Source organism: Manis javanica, chromosome 1, assembly GCF_040802235.1.
Source record: "Manis javanica isolate MJ-LG chromosome 1, MJ_LKY, whole genome shotgun sequence".
NCBI classification, from domain to species: Eukaryota; Metazoa; Chordata; class Mammalia; order Pholidota; family Manidae; genus Manis; species Manis javanica.
Genome location: NC_133156.1, coordinates 221,245,563 through 221,263,587, shown reverse-complemented (window position 1 = coordinate 221,263,587; position 18,025 = coordinate 221,245,563). Strand labels below are relative to the sequence as shown.

The following is an 18,025-nucleotide window of genomic DNA, read 5'->3' as shown; positions in this document are numbered from 1 at the left end:
CGGGAGTAGGAATAAAGGTCTCTCCACCGCCTTTACGGTTTCCAAAGACCCTTCCGTGCAGGGAGGCGCCCCTTCGAGGAGTCCAAGCGTTCATCCTCAAGGTCATGGTGTAGTTCACTGAGGGTGCCCGCCAAGGAGCGAGCGCTAGAGTCTGGGGCCTGAGACACAGAAACTGCGTCCCGGTGGGCAAAGTTTTCGCAGTTCCTCTGTTCTGTGCTTAGTGGGTCTCGGGGCTGCCCCGCAACCCCCTGGGTCGTTCTGGGCCGTTTGGCCCTGAGTTGCTTAACCTCCTCGCTTGCCCAATAAGCTCTTGCAGCCGGTTCTCCCGTGGTTTCGTTCCCTGCTTTTTGGGGGTCAAAGTGAAATGCGCTGTCTTCATTTTCGTTCTGTGGGAGCCCTGCCCTAGGGATCCCACCTCGCTTCGCTCTCCTGGGAACCAGAGCTTTGCCCCTCCCAGGTCCTACCCTAAGACGGTGAGCGCCCCGTCCCCAGGCCTCTTCCAGCCCCTCCCACCTGCCCGCCACCGTCGTTAGCCAGCCCTCTGAGGGGCGGGACGCGGGAGGTTCTCTGGCGCCCGCCCCGCCCCTCGCCCTTCCCTTTCCGGCCAGTTGGGCCCTAGCCTTAGGCGCGGAAGCCTTTCTAGCCACACGAGTCTCTATGGTAGAGTAGGCGGAGCTAGGGGGAAGATGGCGGCGGCCGCAGCTACCTCTGCACCGCAGGCTTCGGGGAGTCCTCGGCCCCCAGTGTGTTTGCTGGTGTTGGGAATGGCGGGATCTGGGAAAACCACCTTTGTCCAGGTGACGTACACGGCACAGGTGTAGTCGGTGCGCGCGCGAGATTGTCTGTGGCTGGCGGCAGGCTACGGAGATCGCGAGGCAGGGCTCTGGGGAGTTGGAAGGGACCGGTGCCTGGCTCTCGGGGACTTGCCCGCCACCTTGGTTCCATCCTCTGCGAAGCCTTCTCGGAGCCTAGCCTGCATTGATCAAAGTTCTCTTCTGCTCACCCTCAGAGCATACTTGGTACGACTTACCACGTTGTACTGCTGTTTGGAATTAACTGCCAACTCCTGGAGAGGCTTGCAAGTAACTGGCGATTATTACAGGGCTAGCACACAGGCTTTCGGTGTAGATTGCTAAAGAATTCTATCTTGAGCATCTGTCATGCTTCGGCCACGGGGTATACAGCGAAAGTGAGGTAGACAAGGTTCATGCTTTCATGGAGCTGATATTATAGTGGGGGTGATAGGAAAAAAAAACCCCACATAACACAAGTTTAGTGATAGAGAGTAGGGGAGAGAGGCTCTGTTAGATGAGCGATAAAGATAGCATTTCCTGGGAGTTGAATGTTGGGGCGGATGTTTTAGGGATATGTAGAGGGATATGTAAGTACAGTGGTCTTCAGGTATGGTCGGTAAAGGAATACTCTCTCTTGTCCCGTCATCATGCCCTGTTTGTCCCACTCCATCGCTCTCCCCATATCTCTGCAGAGGCTCACGGGACACCTGCATAGCCAAGGCTCTCCACCTTATGTGATCAATCTGGACCCAGCTGTGCATGAAGTCCCCTTTCCTGCCAATATTGGTGAGTAAATTGTACCAAACTGTGTGAAGTGCCTCAGACAATGGGAAGCTTCCAGCCTGCCAGTCTTCAGTGCTTTTCATTTTTCACTTTTTTAAAGCTATCTTTGATTTCCTTTGGGTTTGCTAGAATCCCTAAACAGGTTTTTTCCTTATTCACATTTTCTTTGTTTACTACTTTCCCTTTCCTAAATTTGTTTCCTTACCATTCACTGTTCTCTCTCCCCTTTTGCTTACCCTAGGATATCAGGCTATTGTCACTTGGGATAATGAAGTGACAGAAAGTCCTCGCAGTTCCAGGCCATAAATCCTTCGAAGGCTCTGATACACAGACCTTTTAAACTTTAGTTTCTTTTCTCAGAGTTTAGAGTATAAGGGTTCTTGTGTGGTAGTTCACTTACTGATCCTTAGGAACCTTCTCCAAAGTTACAATGAGACAATGTGTGTATATGTGTGTATATACATTGTTTTGGGGAGAGGTTTTCAGTTGTCATTAGTCTTTAAGAGGCATCTGCAACTATAAAAAAAGATTAAGAATGAGTGTGACCCACTGTCATGATTCTTGATAGTATCTAGGCTTCCTGATTGCCAGGTTATCATTGTGTGCTAGTCCTCTTCCTCCTTGTCTCTTCTTAATCTGTTAAGCTGCTTATACCCCAAACATACTAATTAAGGAAAATCGTGTATTAAGAATCAGAGATCATTTTGAGAAGAGTTCCAGAAAAAAATTGCCCATATTCTCACTGAAAGCATAGAGTTCTATCCATTGATAGATGAATGGGTATAGAAGATAGGGATCTATCTATATATCTACACATATAATGGGCTGTTACTCAGCTATAAAAAAGAATGAAATCTTGCCATTTGCAACAACATGGATGGACCTAGAGGGTATTAATGCTAAGTGAAATAAGTCAGAGAAAGAAGAGAAACAACGTATGATTTCACTTATATGTGAAATCTAAAACAACAAAAACAAGTAAACAGAAACATATTCATAAATAAGGAAACAAACTGCTACCAGAGAAGGGAGAGGTTGAGGATGGGCAAAATAGGTGAAGGGAATTAAAAGGTATGATTTCCAGTTATAAAATATTTAAGTTCATTATAGGTTTGTATGGTGACAAATTGTGGGGATCATTTTGTAATAAAAATATCAAATCACTATGATATACACCTGAAATAATAGAATATTATATGATAATTCAGTTTAAAAAATGGAATTCTGATAGTTGATGGGGTAGGTCTACAGATTGCTGAGGTAGGTTTAGTTAGATATTACTGGATTGATTAACTGCTTTTTAAAAACCATGTCTGCATTATCTTTGTGATCAGTAGTTGATTAGTAAGAAATAAACCCTTTTTCTTGAGGTAGTGCCCTTTTTCTATGCATATGGTCACTGAAAACTTATTTAAGTTGTATAAAACTTTTTTCCTTGTGTCATATCATTTCATCTCTGCCATAATTTGAAAACTTCTAGCCTAACATTCTTCATGGGTTACTTGCAGTTACCCTTTGTAAGCAAGGACACCAGTGTGAAGCTGGGGAAATTAGTAGAAGATAATGCTGGCAAGAAAAACCTAAAAGGCTAGTTTCAGTTTTTTGCTTGTAGAAAAGGTACTTATAGGCTGCCTTTTGCCCTTCTGTTTTCATAGTTTTGCTTCTTTTCCTCTCACAATTCAGTGATCTTAGCTTAAATATTTAGAAAGCAGATTTGAAAAGTAACTCAGATGCCAAGAGAGAAACTTTAATTTTTTTCCTCAGAGAAAGGAGATGATGTGGGAGACCTGTTGACTTGGATTTTGTAGATGAAGGGTCTCAAATTATATTGTTTCTTATGTACTAAATTCCAGTTAATTCTTTTTTTTCCCCTCAGATATTCGTGACACTGTGAAGTATAAAGAAGTAATGAAACAGTATCCTTTTCCACATCTACTTTGGTGTTGGCTCATCCCTAGCTAATTACTCTCTGTGTATTTTGTGTCTTTGAAAGAGTGTTTTTGTATTTTGTGAAATACACTAGCAAAAAGCATTTGATTACTTTGAACTGGTTTTATTGGGAGGATGGAAGATGAATGTAAAGAGAGGTATTTTAGGTAACTGGAAATATTATTTCAGCTTGTGATTTTAGTTTTCTTACCATCTTCCCGGACGGCAAATTCTAATTAGCACAGAGAATGAGTGGCTAGCTGGTGCCATGCCTGGGTCGTACAAGCTAGTATTTCCTTGGAAGACACACCCACTGGTCACTACCTCTTCAGACTGGGAAACTAAGAAATGAGTAGGTTTGGTAGGGTCATCTTTTAGTATATTGCTGTTTGAAAATGTGTACTTGCCCTATAGATGAGTATAGGTAGGTAGACTAATTATAATCAGACTGCTTGATTAGTGAGGATCAGAACAGGGAATGTTATACAGATGATGTTAATGGCTAACAGCAGCAGGCTGTCACTGCCTAATGCATCTATTATGTATCGGTCACTTTAGTTTCTTCACTTTGCCTGTCCATCCCTAGATGATAAATGAATGGGGAAGACCTTGACAATGAATGTCTTCTTATGAGGTTAAGATTGTGTGGTACATACATACTGGTCGAGGATTAGCTTGCCAGCATCCATTAATGGAACACTAATTTTATAATGCTCTTTGTATGAATGATATCCTAACTGTGAACTTCATTATCTAATTTGATTTATAAGTCATTTTATATCCTCAACTTAGTGTTTAGGTATGGACTTGGGCCCAATGGTGGCATAGTGACCTCACTCAATCTCTTTGCTACCAGGTTTGATCAGGTATGTCTGTCTTTACTTACCTAGATATGGTTGTATAAAAACGTGTGACTCTTGAATGCCTTCACTTGACCACATTGGAAAAGAAGAGCAATAAATCTGGATGTAAATATATAAAACAAATAGGCATTTTGGTAGACAGAGGGTAGGCTATGAGAGGATGATCAAAGTTGTGAGACATTGCACATTTACCATTTGCAACAGCTAGTAAAACAAAAATCCAAGAGACCTGGGTTCTTCCCATGTTTTATTATTGGTTTGCAGTGTTAAGAGGATGGAGTAAAGGGATCGGGAGTGGGATGGGCTAGCAGGCATGGAAAGGAAAGATACTGAGACCTTTTACTTATGATAGATAGTTATCACATAGGTTTTTTCTATCACCTTCTACTTTGGTAAGCGTATTTTGTAATCATTAATTTTTAATCCTGATACCAGTCCATGAGACAGGTTTCTCACATTTTACTGAAGCACCAAGAGAGATGACCTGGCAGATCGTGCTCAGCTTCTCAGATCCTTGCACTGTGCTCCGGGCTGTTGCAGTGCTGCTGATGTGGCTCTTCCTTCTTCAGTTCACTGAGTCTGTTAGTGGATGTCCTAAGATTGAGAACATAGAGATTCAGTAGTTGATGGTGACTGGGAGGCGGGCCTTGTGATTTGTGTTGAAAAGGATCCTGTTGTAATTAGCATCTGTTCCTTTTAGGTGATGAAATTTATTGAGAAAGCCCAGAACATGTCTAAGTAAGTGATTTCAGTTTAACATCTTATAACTCTGTATTTGGCACATTTCTAGGATTTCAACATGCCATCAAGCTCTGAAATGGTGTAGATTGAGGTGAAACCACTGAAAATGAAAGGGCAAAAACAATCATTAGAATACTATATGCTATAACAGAGAAGACAAGTAATGATTCCATAGCATCTTACTACACTGATGGACAGTGACTGTAACGGGGTATGTGGAGGGGACTTGGTGGTGGTGGGAGTCTAATAACCACAGTGTTGTTCATGTAATTGTACATTAATAATATTAAAAAAAAGAATTCTATATGCTTTAGAACTAAGTTTAATAGACACCCACCCTCGATCACTTTGGTATATGCCCATGGTTTCTCAGGAGATACTTTGAGACTTGGTCCAAATTGAGTTGTCTGCCTGCCTTCTCTTGGGAAACCGTGTGTATTGGCATTGAAGTCTCTGAAACACCTTTTATTTTTAAAATCTCATGGTTTACCTGGAATGAGAATAAATAGGGCTCCTTATGAATAACTGAAACACCTTTCTAACTCTTGTTTAAATGAATATAATCATTTATATTTATCAGTTTAAACTGCATCAAAATACAACATTTGTTTTTATTATAATTAACCACTGTAAACTTGTTAAGGTTTTAATAGGTCTGTTTTTTCAAATATACTAAACTTGTTAAATTTTTAATAAATTTGCTTTTTACAAAAATAATTCAGTATTTTTGTAAAAAAAGGGATATATGTTAATTTAAAATAATTCAAGCCATACATAATACTTTAAAAATGAAACTATCACCCTAATTGTCACTAGAAATAGCTATCATTATTATTACTGTCAGTGACTATCATTCCACTTTTTTCCATGCATATATACATAGAAGGATGGATGGATAAGGTGCTTTTACAGAAATGGGATCATACCAGATAGAGTTAAAAAAATAGCTTTATTGAGATATAAATTCACATGCTGTAAAGTACAGTCTTTTAAAGTATACAGTTTAGTAATTTAGTAGTTTTTAGTGTATTTACAAACTTGTGCATTGATCACCATATCTAATTTCAGAACATTTCTTCATTCCAAAAAGAAATCCCATACTCACTGGGAGTCACTGTTTAGTCCCCCTTACCCCCAGCTCCTCATGGCTGCACCGTTTTATATTCCTATCAGCAGTGTAGGAGGGTTCTGGTTTCTCTTCATCCTCACCTGTACTTGTTATTGTCTTTGTTGTTGACCATAGCCATCACAGTGGATATGAAGAGAGATCACATTGTGGTTTTGATATGTTTCCTCAGTGATTAATGATGTTGAGCATCCTTTCATATGTTTATTGGCCATTGGTATATATTTGAATTCTTAGCTCATTTTTAGAAAGTTTTATTGAGACTAATTCGTATGCCATACAATTGAAGTTGATGTATTGCCCATTAAAGTGTATAATTCATTGGCTTTTAGTTCATTCACAGAATTGTGAACCATCACCACAGTTGTAGAGCCTTTGATCACCTCAAGGAGAAACCCCGTATTCTTTGGCTATCCCTCCCTATTCCTCCATTACTCCTTTCTTCCTTCCCCTCCACCTTCCTCAACCCTACCTCCAAGCAGCAGGATGATTTTCCAGGAGGTTTACATTCTGGGTTTGCTTGTCTCTAGTTTTTAATGCAATGTGTTTCTAAACTATCACATAATATATGGACTCTGCTTCTGCCCATTAGCATAAATTTTGGGCATTGAACAAAGCCTGGGGAAATGTGGTATGCATTTTAAGGGCAGCAGGAGGAACTTAGACTTGGCAGTGTGAAGAGGTTGTCCCAAGTCTTGTCCCAGTCTTAGATAACCAGATGTTTAGTGTTTTGTGTGATGGAATATCTTTTAGCATTACACAAGTGTAGTATTTCTTTAACGGTCTTTCTTGACACAGATATGTCTTGATTGACACACCTGGACAGATTGAGGTGTTTACCTGGTCAGCTTCTGGGACAATCATCACTGAGGCCCTGGTAAGTATTCTAGGACTTGTTACTGAAAGTGACTAGAGAGCTACACTGGATAAGTATCTTTTCATTGGCTGGGGTCTTATATGGGAGGGAGTTATAGAAGCTCTCTGCACTTTTCTTAAAGAGGTTCTCCCTTGCTAAAGGAGTTTGGGGACAGTCGTGAGCACTCTTGGCTAAGGCTTTAATATTTTGTGGCTTTAGGCATCTTCATTTCCAACGATTGTCATTTATGTAATGGATACATCAAGAAGTACCAGCCCAGTGACCTTCATGTCCAATATGCTCTATGCCTGCAGGTAACTGATTATTGGGAGGCATGGTATTGCTTCAAGGTATGAGGCCTCCTCTTCTCTTTTGTTTTTGAGCCCTGAGTGCTTCCACCTAGATTTGTGCTCATTCTGGTTTGCCACAGTATAGTGTTATTGGCAGGTTTGGGTAGGTGGGAAGGATTATTTCAGATGCTGGAGAGCAGATTGAAGCTTAATTAAAGCAAAGTCATGAGCACTTCTAGGGAAAAGATTCCATGAAGTTGAATGAATATTCATTGTAAAGTGGGTGGAAGTCAGAGGGGAGAAGAGGCATGTCTTACTGGCATTTTCTGCCAGCAGTTTCTCATCTTCCTCCCTTGCTTGTTACAGAAATAGGTGGAATGTGAATATGAACCTTCTTGATAGTTGCTCCCAGTTGAATGAAACCCAAATCTAAATGCTCCTTTTCTGTGTTATGATAGGTATAGTGAAGTTTTAACTTGAGAAATTATGAATAAAAAGATTTATCCATAATTCTAAAATGTACAGGTTTGCCTAAAGAGAGGACATTAAGAGAGGAAGTATATGCCTCCCTGGGGTATGTTAGTGCATTAGACCTAGGAACAAGGCAGACTATTAGAATAGCTGAGATAATTTGATTTAGGGGGTACACAAACACCATCGCCATTTCTCCCTTCTGATACAATGAGGGATGTTGCTTCTTGTTAGATGCAAGAAATCCTAGTTCAGATAGAAATCTGATGACTGACAGCATTTTTTCATTTTTATGTTAATTACTCAAAAGAATTATTTAGTAAAAACAATCAAATAACACACACACAAACAGGATCCGTATCAAAGCATTATTAGTCCAAGAAAGAGAGAGTATGTATGTGTCATTGGCTTGATGGTGGCAGTGGTTTTCCTCATGGGAGAGAACATGCAAGAGCTGTGTTAGAATGGATGCATCTGGTTAGGGTCCGAACCTGTTCTCTGTTTACTCAGTTCCAGCAGGCTCACACCAGGTAAGCAAGAGCCTTAGGGCTTTTACTAATAATGTCTTGATGTTTGATTTTCAGCATCTTGTATAAAACCAAGCTTCCTTTCATTGTGGTCATGAACAAAGTAAGTGGAGCCTTCCTTTTTTCATTCATTATTTCTTTTTATCAAAACCTTGTGTTATTGGCAGGTTTGGGTAGGTGGGAAGGATTATTTCAGATGCTGGAGAGCAGATTGAAGCTTTATTGGAGCAAAGTCATGAGCACTTCTAGGGAAAAGATTCAATGACATTGAATGAATATTCATCACTGAGTCTCATCCAAAGTTCTTTTAGGCTATGTGGAGTGGTGCCTCAACTATAGCATATAGGCTATCCCTCAGCCTTGGGACTGTAAGTCAGGGAAGGACTACTAGTCTCTTGGGAATGGCAGTTAAACAAAAACAAGACTTCCCTGTTGTTTGTTGATGGCTAGAATGCAAGAGACTACTTGACTTCAGAGGCTGGATGTACTGCATCCACCTTGGCCGTGATCACTTGGCAGTGGATAGCAAAGGGTCTGCTTCAACCAAGAGAATGCATATCTTCATTTAATTATTTACACAACAGTTTTGCTCTTTGTGCCTTGTTGCAGTGGGGAGGAAGTGAGGAAAGCAGAAAAAATATATGAGTTACTCTCTGCAGTCACCATTTTGTTAAACATTATTTTTTTGCTCTTGTTTGATGTCTTAACTCATCTCTGGTTGACTTCTCTCTGGTATAGACTGACATCATTGATCACAGCTTTGCAGTGGAATGGATGCAAGATTTTGAGGCTTTCCAAGATGCCTTGAATCAGGAGACTACATATGTCAGTAACCTGACTCGTTCAATGAGCCTGGTTTTAGATGAGTTTTACAGCTCACTTAGGGTAAATTTTCTCTTCTGCTCATATTGACAGTCTCTCTAGATAACCTTTTAATCCATAGGGCTGGCTTTGATATCTTAGAAAAGAAATTCATTACCTTCTGAAAAGTAACTACTGAAGCATTACTTTTTAAAACCTGGAAGTTTGAAAGATAAATGAGATAAAAGACCCTACCCTCAGGCTGTGGTGTAGTTAGAAGAGAAGGCTACACACAGAATTGAAACATATATTGTGGTAAGTACCTTAAGAAAGATTGGAAGTTGGGCCTGATGGTGAGGGGACAGATCACTTTTGAAAGAAGGGATTTTGGAGAATAGGGCATTAAAGGTATGCTTTGAAGGAAGGGTGGGATTTGTAGAGCAAAAGTGGGTGGGTATGGGTGGTAGGGCAAATGGTAATTGCCCAAACAAAGGCATTGGGAAACTAATTTTGTAGAGAATAGTCATCTGATTTGATAGGGACTAAATAAAAAGTCTACTATTGGCTTAGTTGTTATCTTTTCAGTTCTCTATTGCCACAGACCTGCTTCCGTGACTTTTGAGTAGGCCTGCTGTTTTGTTTTACTTTAGCTTCACTCTTTGCCAAGGACTTGTGGAAATGTCTAAACTTTTTGTTTTTTGTGTATGAAGATCGTATGATGTTTGAACAAGATAATATACACACCAATTAAAAATACTCAGTTTCCTCTGTGGCATTAATGTTCTTGGCAGGTGGTGGGTGTGTCTGCTGTTCTGGGTACAGGCTTAGATGAACTCTTTGTGCAAGTCACCAGTGCTGCAGAAGAATATGAGAGGTGAGGATAAAGGAAAATCCTATTGATGACATTCTTAGTAACCCACCATTCTGCAGTTTTGCCAGGCAGAGCATTTTGGTTTTCGCAGTGTATGTACTGTAGTTGCCATACATGTATGTACTGGATCTGACACACTTAGGGGTAACAAGTGTTTTAAAAAAAAAAAAAGACCAGTAGAAAATCTCCACTATACTGAGTAATTAAGAGCAGGAGTCATCAGACTTTTTTGTAAAAAGCTGTATAGTAAATATTTTAGGCTTTGTGGCCCGTACGATCTCTGTTGCAACTGCTCAACTCTCTGTCATTGTAGAGCACGAACACCCATAGACCATTTGTAGATGGATTGGGTGTGGCTCTGTTCCAGTAAAACTTTATTTGCAAAAATAAGCAGCAGGCTGTATTTGGCCTGTTTGCCACATTGGTTGTTCCTTGATTAAGAATGTAGATGTTATCAGAAAAGCGTGGGTTGGATTTGTTTCCTTTACTTAATAAATGAGTGACCTTAGCAAGTTTTCATCATTTGTGAGATCAGGATAATAGCATTTATTGCTAAGGTTGCTGTGAGGGGGGGTTGCTTGAGAAAAATGTATTTGAAGCACCTTGTGCAATTGCAGACACACAGTAAGCACACTGTCTAGTAAAGTGCTTGTAACTGTTGTCATGGTTAGTAGTAGAACTCCATTTCCCTAAAGGAAAGTAGAATCAGAGCACCTGTCTCCTTTCCTGCTCCTTTGGCTTTATACTTAGTAAGATCCCAACAACAGTATGGTTTTCAGACACATTATTTTGATTTTGTTTCATCAGGCAAGGGGTTTTTTGGTGTGTGTTATCAAAACAAAAAGGATAGATTCTTTCCTGTATCCTTTCATTGTCGCCCATGTAAACCACATAATTATATATTGGGCTTCCCGAACCCATCAGGCCTAGTTGCTTTGACTCATCTCAGGTATTCATCCAAGTGAATGAAGAGTTTATCTGTCATGGTCCCAGAGTCCATCTTTCCAGCCCAGCCAGCAGGCTGTCTTTTGTCTCTTGGCTGATTGCAGGGTGGGGCAGGCATCCATAGAGCTAGCATCTCAGTGACTGAGACTTGATACAGCTGATGTTCAGTGAAATAAGATGTTCTGTTATTGTCACAGTCCTAGGAAAATAGAAGTGATGTGAGGGCAGGTAGGACAGATACCAAGCAAAGGAATTTAGAAAGTGTTTCTCTTTCCAGAGAGTATCGTCCTGAATATGAACGTCTGAAGAAATCACTGGTAAGAGATGAGGTTGTGTTATTTTAGGGCTACTAAATACAACCTCAGACCATGTACTGCCTCCTGACATAAATGCTTTTGTTTTGACTATCAAAACAAAAATGTATCTCTTAGATATTTGCTATTTTAAAATTATAAATTTGTGTGAATGTTGTCTGGAATCAGGCCCCTTGACTATTTTTCTTCTCTTAATTTGAATTTTTAAAAATCAGTTTTTCCTGTTATATATGTTAAACCCATCTTGCACCCCACTCCCACCCCTACTCTAAGTTCCACTTAAAGACTGCTTGTAGAATTTTGTTTTAAGAACAGAGAGGCGGGTCACAAGTTATTCCTAATGATGAGGTGGCCTGCCGCTCTCAGCTGCACTGCTCCTCATCACTGAGCCTACTTGCTATATATACTTGAAGGTTCTTTTGATATGCTTTCTGTGTCTAGTTTCTGAAACCTCTTAATTCAGTGTGCAGAGCCCTTCAGTCTGAACTTCTGCTAATCTGGGCCCACTCTGCTAGGTGTTTCTGTCTTGATACCAGCCATTCCCTATCTGCCTCAATGTCTAAGTAACAACCTCTAGTATTTCTGTAATTGGTCATCATCTGTTAGAAGTCTGGCCTCTGACTTGAGGCTACTTTTTTAATATGATATTTTCCTTTTTATATACAGGCCAGTGCACAGAGCCAGCAGCAGAAAGAACAACTGGAACGCCTTCAGAAAGATATGGGTTCTGTGGCCTTGGGCACAGGGACTGCTGCAGGTATGGGAGGGTCCTAGTGTTAGGAACTAAAAGGAGGGTCCCCTTATTTTCTGTTAGCAGGAAGATACTTAGATTTAAGAGAAAGCATTAGAGAGAGAGAAAGTAAGAGAGAGAAGTGTGTTGTACCACATTTACTTTATCCGTATTTATATTTCTATGTATATATACACACACATAAGAATATAATTTTTATGTATAATATATATATAATTAGAAAGACAGTCCCCTAGAAGTTGTATAAACTATACTTCTTTGGGTTCTTCCTCTTTAGGTAGTTTTTACTTTACTGTGTTATTTTTTAAAATACTTTTTACTTCCTCTGTTTTTTTAAACTTAATTTTGACCTAATTTCAGATTAACAGAAAAGTTGCATGACTAGTGTAAGTATTACAATATGCCCTTTAACCAGATTCCCAAAATGTTAACATCATATCACATTTACTTTATTCTTTCTCTGATGTTCTCATATATGTATGGTTTTATATAAATATATATATTTAGAAATATAAAATATTCATATGGTATATATTCTGTTTTTTCTGAATCATTTAAGAGCAAGTTGCAGACATGATGCTCCTTTACCTTAAATACTTTAGTGCATATTTCCTAAAAACAAGGATATTATTTTATATGACTTAATTGTAGTTATCAAAAATTAGGAAATTAACATTGACACATTACAGTTATCTAATGTAGAGTCCTTACTTAGATGTAGCTATTTGCCTTCTATAGCAGGAGAAAAATCTTGGATCTCCCATTGCACTTAGTTGTCATGTCTCTTATTCTCCTTTAATCTGGAATGTTCCTTAGTCTTTCTTTCTATTTCATGACATGGTTGACAAGTGTACAGAACATTTTGTAGAATGTTTCTCAGGATTTGATTCAGGTATCTCATTTTTGGCAGAACTTTACAGATAAACGAAGTTGTGTTTTTTCTGTTCATAATATTAGGAGGCATGTGGTGGTCATTTGTTCCATTACTGGTGATATTTTGATTACTTAAAATGGTGTCTGCCAGGTTTTTTCATTGTAAAGTTATTTTTCACTTCATAATAAGTATTTTGTGGGGTGATGCTTTGAGACTATATGAATATCCTTTGAATTTTTAAATGTTTATCCACCAATTTTAATATCCATTATTATAATAGGGACAGTATCCATTTTCCTGTGATATATGTTGCAACTATTTTCTCCCTGTTTGTGAATTTTTTTTTTTGACTTTGTTCATGGTATTTGCCATGCAAAAGTTTTTGTTTTCTTTTGAGGTAGTCAAATTTATCTCCTCTTTTATTACAGCTGGGTTTTGAGTCATAGCTGGGAATTCGTTGCATATACTTACATTAAAGAGCAATTCACTTGTGTTTCACTCTAGTACTTGTATGGTTTCATTTTCTACGTTTAGATCCCTGATCCTTTAGAGTTTATTGCCAGGTATGGTGTGAGGTATAGGTCTATGTTACCTTTCTCATAAATAGTTTTACTGTTCTTTGCCTCACTGATCTGAGGTGTTACCTGTATCATGTACTAAGGTTCCATGTGTACTTGACTCTATGTCTGAACTTCCTGTTTTATTCTTCTGGACTATTACGGGCTTGTACCATGCTGTTAAAATAATGTAGAGCCTTTATTATATGTTCTAATGTCTGCTACACCTAATGCCCCTCATACTTTTCCTTTTTAGTATTTCCCTGGATCTTCTTACATGTATATTTTCTCACATGAACTTTAGTATCAACTTACTTAGTTTGCTAAGAAAGCTTTTTGGTGTTTTTATTGGGATTATGTTATGTTCATTAATTTAGGGAGAACTGACAACTCTATGTGGAGTCTTCCTAAACAAGGACAAGAACGTGCATTTATTTGTCAAGTCTACTTTTGTGTCTTTCAGGTCTTTATGCATGTGGGTTTTGCGTTTTTCTTGTTAAATTCATTCCAGTTATTTTAGTGTTGAAAATGGGATTATTGAGAACCATTATATTTTCTAACTGGTTATGTTTGTATATATGAAGGCTTTTAATTTGTTTGTATCAGTCTTTTTATCCTGTTATTTCACTGGAATTTTTAATTACGTTAACTTTGTTATTGATACTTAGGGGTTTCTAGGCTGCTGCTTTTATTTGAATATACACACCCCTGCCCAGCCATGCTTATTAATGGACTGGCTTTTAAAGGAGTGAAGTTCGATTCATGAAAGCTATTTCGTACATTTAGTAGAAAACAGCAAAGCCACTTGGAGACGGAGATGCCAGAAACTGGCTGGGTTTACCTGTTGAGTGTACTTGTCCCTGCCATCCTTTTCGCACACCCCAGCAACATAAATTTCTGTGTGCTGTGGTCCTTTGGAATCCCTTATGAATATGTGAAGTGGCAAATGTTAAATCTGCCACAAAGGGTCTTCTGTACTCAGATAACTGTTAAAGGTTGGGGGAGTTTAAATTCTTTGAGAAAAAAATCATAGTTGTATAATTTTTAGTTGGGCGCAGAGGGAAGCATGACTGTCAGCACACCATGTCATCCTCTTTTGGAGTGACTGGCCCCTTGAGATTTGTGCCCCTTGAAGTTGCTGCTTTTGACCACCCTTATTCCCCTGCTGAGCTCTCTCAGACCCCTTAGGCTCCTGAAGAGAGTGGTCATGTCCTGTGGCTTTTAGGTTTTCATTAGAGCCCAAGCCTGACAGCCTGAATCCCTTGCCCTGGAATTACTAGATTAGACTTTTTCCTGATAATTGGAGCTCAGCCCTTATTCAGGGGATTTACCTTTGTTAGTATATTCGATTTTCCATTTTTTCCCCCTCCCTCTTTTTCTTGTATAATACACTGGCTCCTCTACTCACTAGGATTTCACCCTCTATTCTCTTCAGACCCTCTCTGAACTTAAGTTTCCACCCAGAATTTTCTTCAGCAGTCCACATCTTTACCCTGACACATCAGCACACTGGATCTGCTCAAATGTCTTTGGCCTTCATAGGAAAAACAGCCTCTTCCAAGCTGTGAGCTGCTAGAAATGAATGATGTTAGTACCAAGACAAGCTACTTGAGAATTATTTTCCTCAGCATAAAAATTGAGTCTTTTGGGTAATTGGGATAATGAAAGCACTTTGTGAACTATACTACTGTAAAAATGTTAAGTGGTATTAATAAAATATTTAGAAGAGGTAAAATTCTGCATTTATATTATGACCACTTTTATACTGCCAGTTTATAATCATAATTGCTTATTGATTCAAATCACCTCTTTGAGGAAGCATACTTCATGACGTGCTACTGATAGGTGTTTTCTCTGTAGAAACCTTATCTCCTGTGCGGGACCCCTCTGATTTGATCCTGTCTCGGGGAACCTTGGATGAAGAGGATGAGGAAGCAGATAGTGATACTGATGATATTGATCACAGAGGTGAGAGGTGGCTGAGGTGGCTCATGAAATGGAATAGCTGCTTATCTTTGCATTGTTGGCTTAGGAGCTTCTTGTTGCTGAGAGAAGACCTTAAGCATGCAGCCAATGAGAGGGGAGAGAAGAGATAGTAACAGATACAGCACCAGAAAAGGGTTCTTTTGAGAGTTCCTGGCCTGCCTACTGAACGGTTAACAATGAGCTGATTACAGGCATTTTATTAGTTTTGTGTCTTCTAACCTCAGTTCAATTTGAGGAGTGCCAGGACTTGTTTGTAATCATTGTTTTAAGAATATATAAGGAGGGCTCTGCAGACCAAAACTAGTCAGAAGGGGCTGTAACATGGAGGATAGAACACCTCTGGAAACCCAAAAGGGTTCCACTTGGCATAGTTTTATGAACTGTGAACAGAATCTATTTCTCGAAACACTGCTTTTAAGCCCAAGCTGTGAGCAAGAACAAATCTCTCTTTACTTGCCTGCTGGATGCTAACATGTAAACTGCCTCATATAATCAGATTTATTGAGGTATAATTTACAAACAGTAAAACCTACCCATTTTAAGTGTATAGTTGATGAGTTCTAGTAAATATGTGCAGTTTTGTAATCATCATAATCAAGATACAGAACACTTCCATCACCCCCAAAAGCTCCTTGTTTTTATTCAGTTCCCTTCCTGCACACCTAATTTCTGGCAATCACTAGTCTGATTTCTGTATCTTTAATTTTGCCTTTTCTAGAATGTTGTATAATTGGATTCAGAGTACTTAGATATTTGTGTTTGACATTTATAGTCAGTGTAATATGCTTTTATGATCCATCCATGTTGTGGCATGGATCAATACTATGTTTATTACTGAGTAATAGTCCATTATGTGGATGTCCACAATTTGTTTATTCATTCACTAGCAGACATTTGGGTTTCCAGATTTTAACTGTTATAAATAAAGCTGCTATAATGGTTTGTAAATAGATCTGTATGTAGACATGTTTTCATTTCTCTTGGTTAAAAATACCTAGGAGTGAGACCTCATTGTAGTTACTTTGAGGGATGTATTCTCCCCACTTACAGTTGAAAGAAATAGTATATTTTGGGCAGCGAGATAAATGAAGCATGCTTCTGGGAGATACTTCCTTATTGGGAGAAGTGAACACTTTCTTAGAAATAGAGTATCATTTCTGATAGATGGGTGACAGCAGCTCTAATCTACCTAATTGGAGAGTTAAAAAGAATTGACCTTTTTCCATTGCAGTTACAGAGGAAAGCCATGAAGAGCCAGCATTCCAGAATTTTATGCAAGAATCAATGTCACAGTACTGGAAGAGAAACAACAAGTAGTTTCGAGAAGTCAAAAATTTTGGAACCCTATCCTGACCTCGGATTGGGGGCTACTATAAAGGACAATTTTCTTCAGGGTAGCAGAATTTCTCTTTCTGGGGAAATTTGACTCAGATGAAGCCAGGGATAGAAGACCTTTGGACTCGGCGAGTAGATGCCAACTCTGTTTTTGGATGCTGGTATCCCTTCAAGCCTAAAACTTCAAGTTTTATTATTTTTACTTTTGCTGCTGATGGATGGAACAGAGAACGTACTTACTGTTCACTTCAAATCTCTGTTATTAGGCTGGATCTGTACTGTCTGCTCTCCCAGCATCTGGGTTTCCCTCCTTTTAGCAGAAAGGGAGAGAGGAAATAAGAGCTTGTCCAGAGTGGCAGTGGAGTCTTCTTGGCAACCAGTCAACGTTGGTGTGATATCAGAGTGGGTAGCTCATTGATAGGACCAGGTTCATTGAAGAAGGTGAGCAAAACGTATGGTTAATGAATAAGAATCCTGCTTTGGATGGTGACTCAAAGAGTTTTTAATTGCAACTTTGTTGTAAGCCTGTCATAATTTCTACTAAGAAAATTACATAGATGTAAATAGGTTCACTTCTGTTTAGTAGAAAGATTAAAACCACATGTCCAAACTGGTTTCAGTAAGAAGGTGATGTTTACTAAAGTTTCTCATGTACATACCTTGTAAGGAGGTTTAGAGCTGGGCCCTTGTCTTGCCTATGGGTTTCAGCCTTGGACAAGTTCACTATGGATTCAGTGAGACCAAAGAAATGATAGTAGAATGTTCTTGGGGTGAAAGAGTTATACCCAACTTTATTTCCCTGGTGGCAGGTCACTAGAATCCCATCTACTCAGAGCAAGTCTGTATGAAGCAAGCTGGTCTCTTCCTCTGGGCCCCTATACCCCCACAGCTGTCTCAGTCTCTGTCCTTGGCGCTGCTACCACTCCAGTCTTGTCTCTGCTCTCCTGCAGCCTTGCAGCCGTGCCACCATGTTGCCCAGAGCACTGGGCGGAGCTCTTTATATAGAGTCAATAACAACATATTGCTGCATGTGTGTAGTGAGCTGCTAGCTGACCAGGGCCAGGTGAGAATCCTGGCCATAGGAACCTTCACTTTATCCACAGTGCTTTTTGTATTGTACTTTGAACTTAACACAAAGTATCCTTGGTGGTTTACTCAGAGGCCCTGGATTTGGGGCAGGCGCACAGTCCATACATTACAGCCATGGTAAT

General features: G+C 39.5%; 1 protein-coding gene across 5 annotated transcripts; it reads left to right on the top strand.

The window, feature by feature from the left end:
• The first annotated feature begins 637 nt into the window (after window positions 1-637).
• On the top strand, window positions 638-17,428 carry GPN1 (GPN-loop GTPase 1). 5 transcript variants are annotated; one of them, XM_037009419.2, is made up of 14 exons: window positions 638-797; window positions 1,487-1,580; window positions 3,454-3,493; window positions 4,306-4,372; window positions 5,070-5,107; window positions 7,035-7,113; window positions 7,312-7,406; window positions 8,438-8,483; window positions 9,119-9,265; window positions 9,973-10,055; window positions 11,275-11,314; window positions 11,978-12,068; window positions 15,354-15,461; window positions 16,711-17,428. In XM_037009419.2, exons 1-14 carry the CDS (start codon window positions 687-689, stop codon window positions 16,794-16,796), a joined length of 1,125 nt encoding a protein of 374 aa, XP_036865314.1. In that variant the 5' UTR covers window positions 638-686; the 3' UTR covers window positions 16,797-17,428. The 5 variants fall into 5 exon arrangements, with proteins under 5 accessions (XP_036865314.1, XP_036865315.1, XP_017500713.1 ...); XM_037009420.2 differs by lacking the exon at window positions 16,711-17,428 and adding an exon at window positions 12,423-12,448 and having other exon boundaries at window positions 15,354-15,438; XM_017645227.3 differs by lacking the exon at window positions 638-797 and adding an exon at window positions 848-1,019.
• The last annotated feature ends 597 nt before the right edge of the window (window positions 17,429-18,025 follow it).

What these genes read in the sequence shown, in the direction of transcription:
- GPN1 (XM_037009419.2), top strand. Translation starts at nt 687, where the DNA reads ATGGCGGCGGCCGCAGCTACCTCTGCACCGCAGGCTTCGGGGAGTCCT. An exon ending in GGAAAACCACCTTTGTCCAG is followed by an intron (nt 798 to 1,486) that starts GTGACGTACACG and finishes ATATCTCTGCAG; the next exon opens with AGGCTCACGGGACACCTGCA. An exon ending in TGATGATATTGATCACAGAG is followed by an intron (nt 15,462 to 16,710) that starts GTGAGAGGTGGC and finishes TTTCCATTGCAG; the next exon opens with TTACAGAGGAAAGCCATGAA.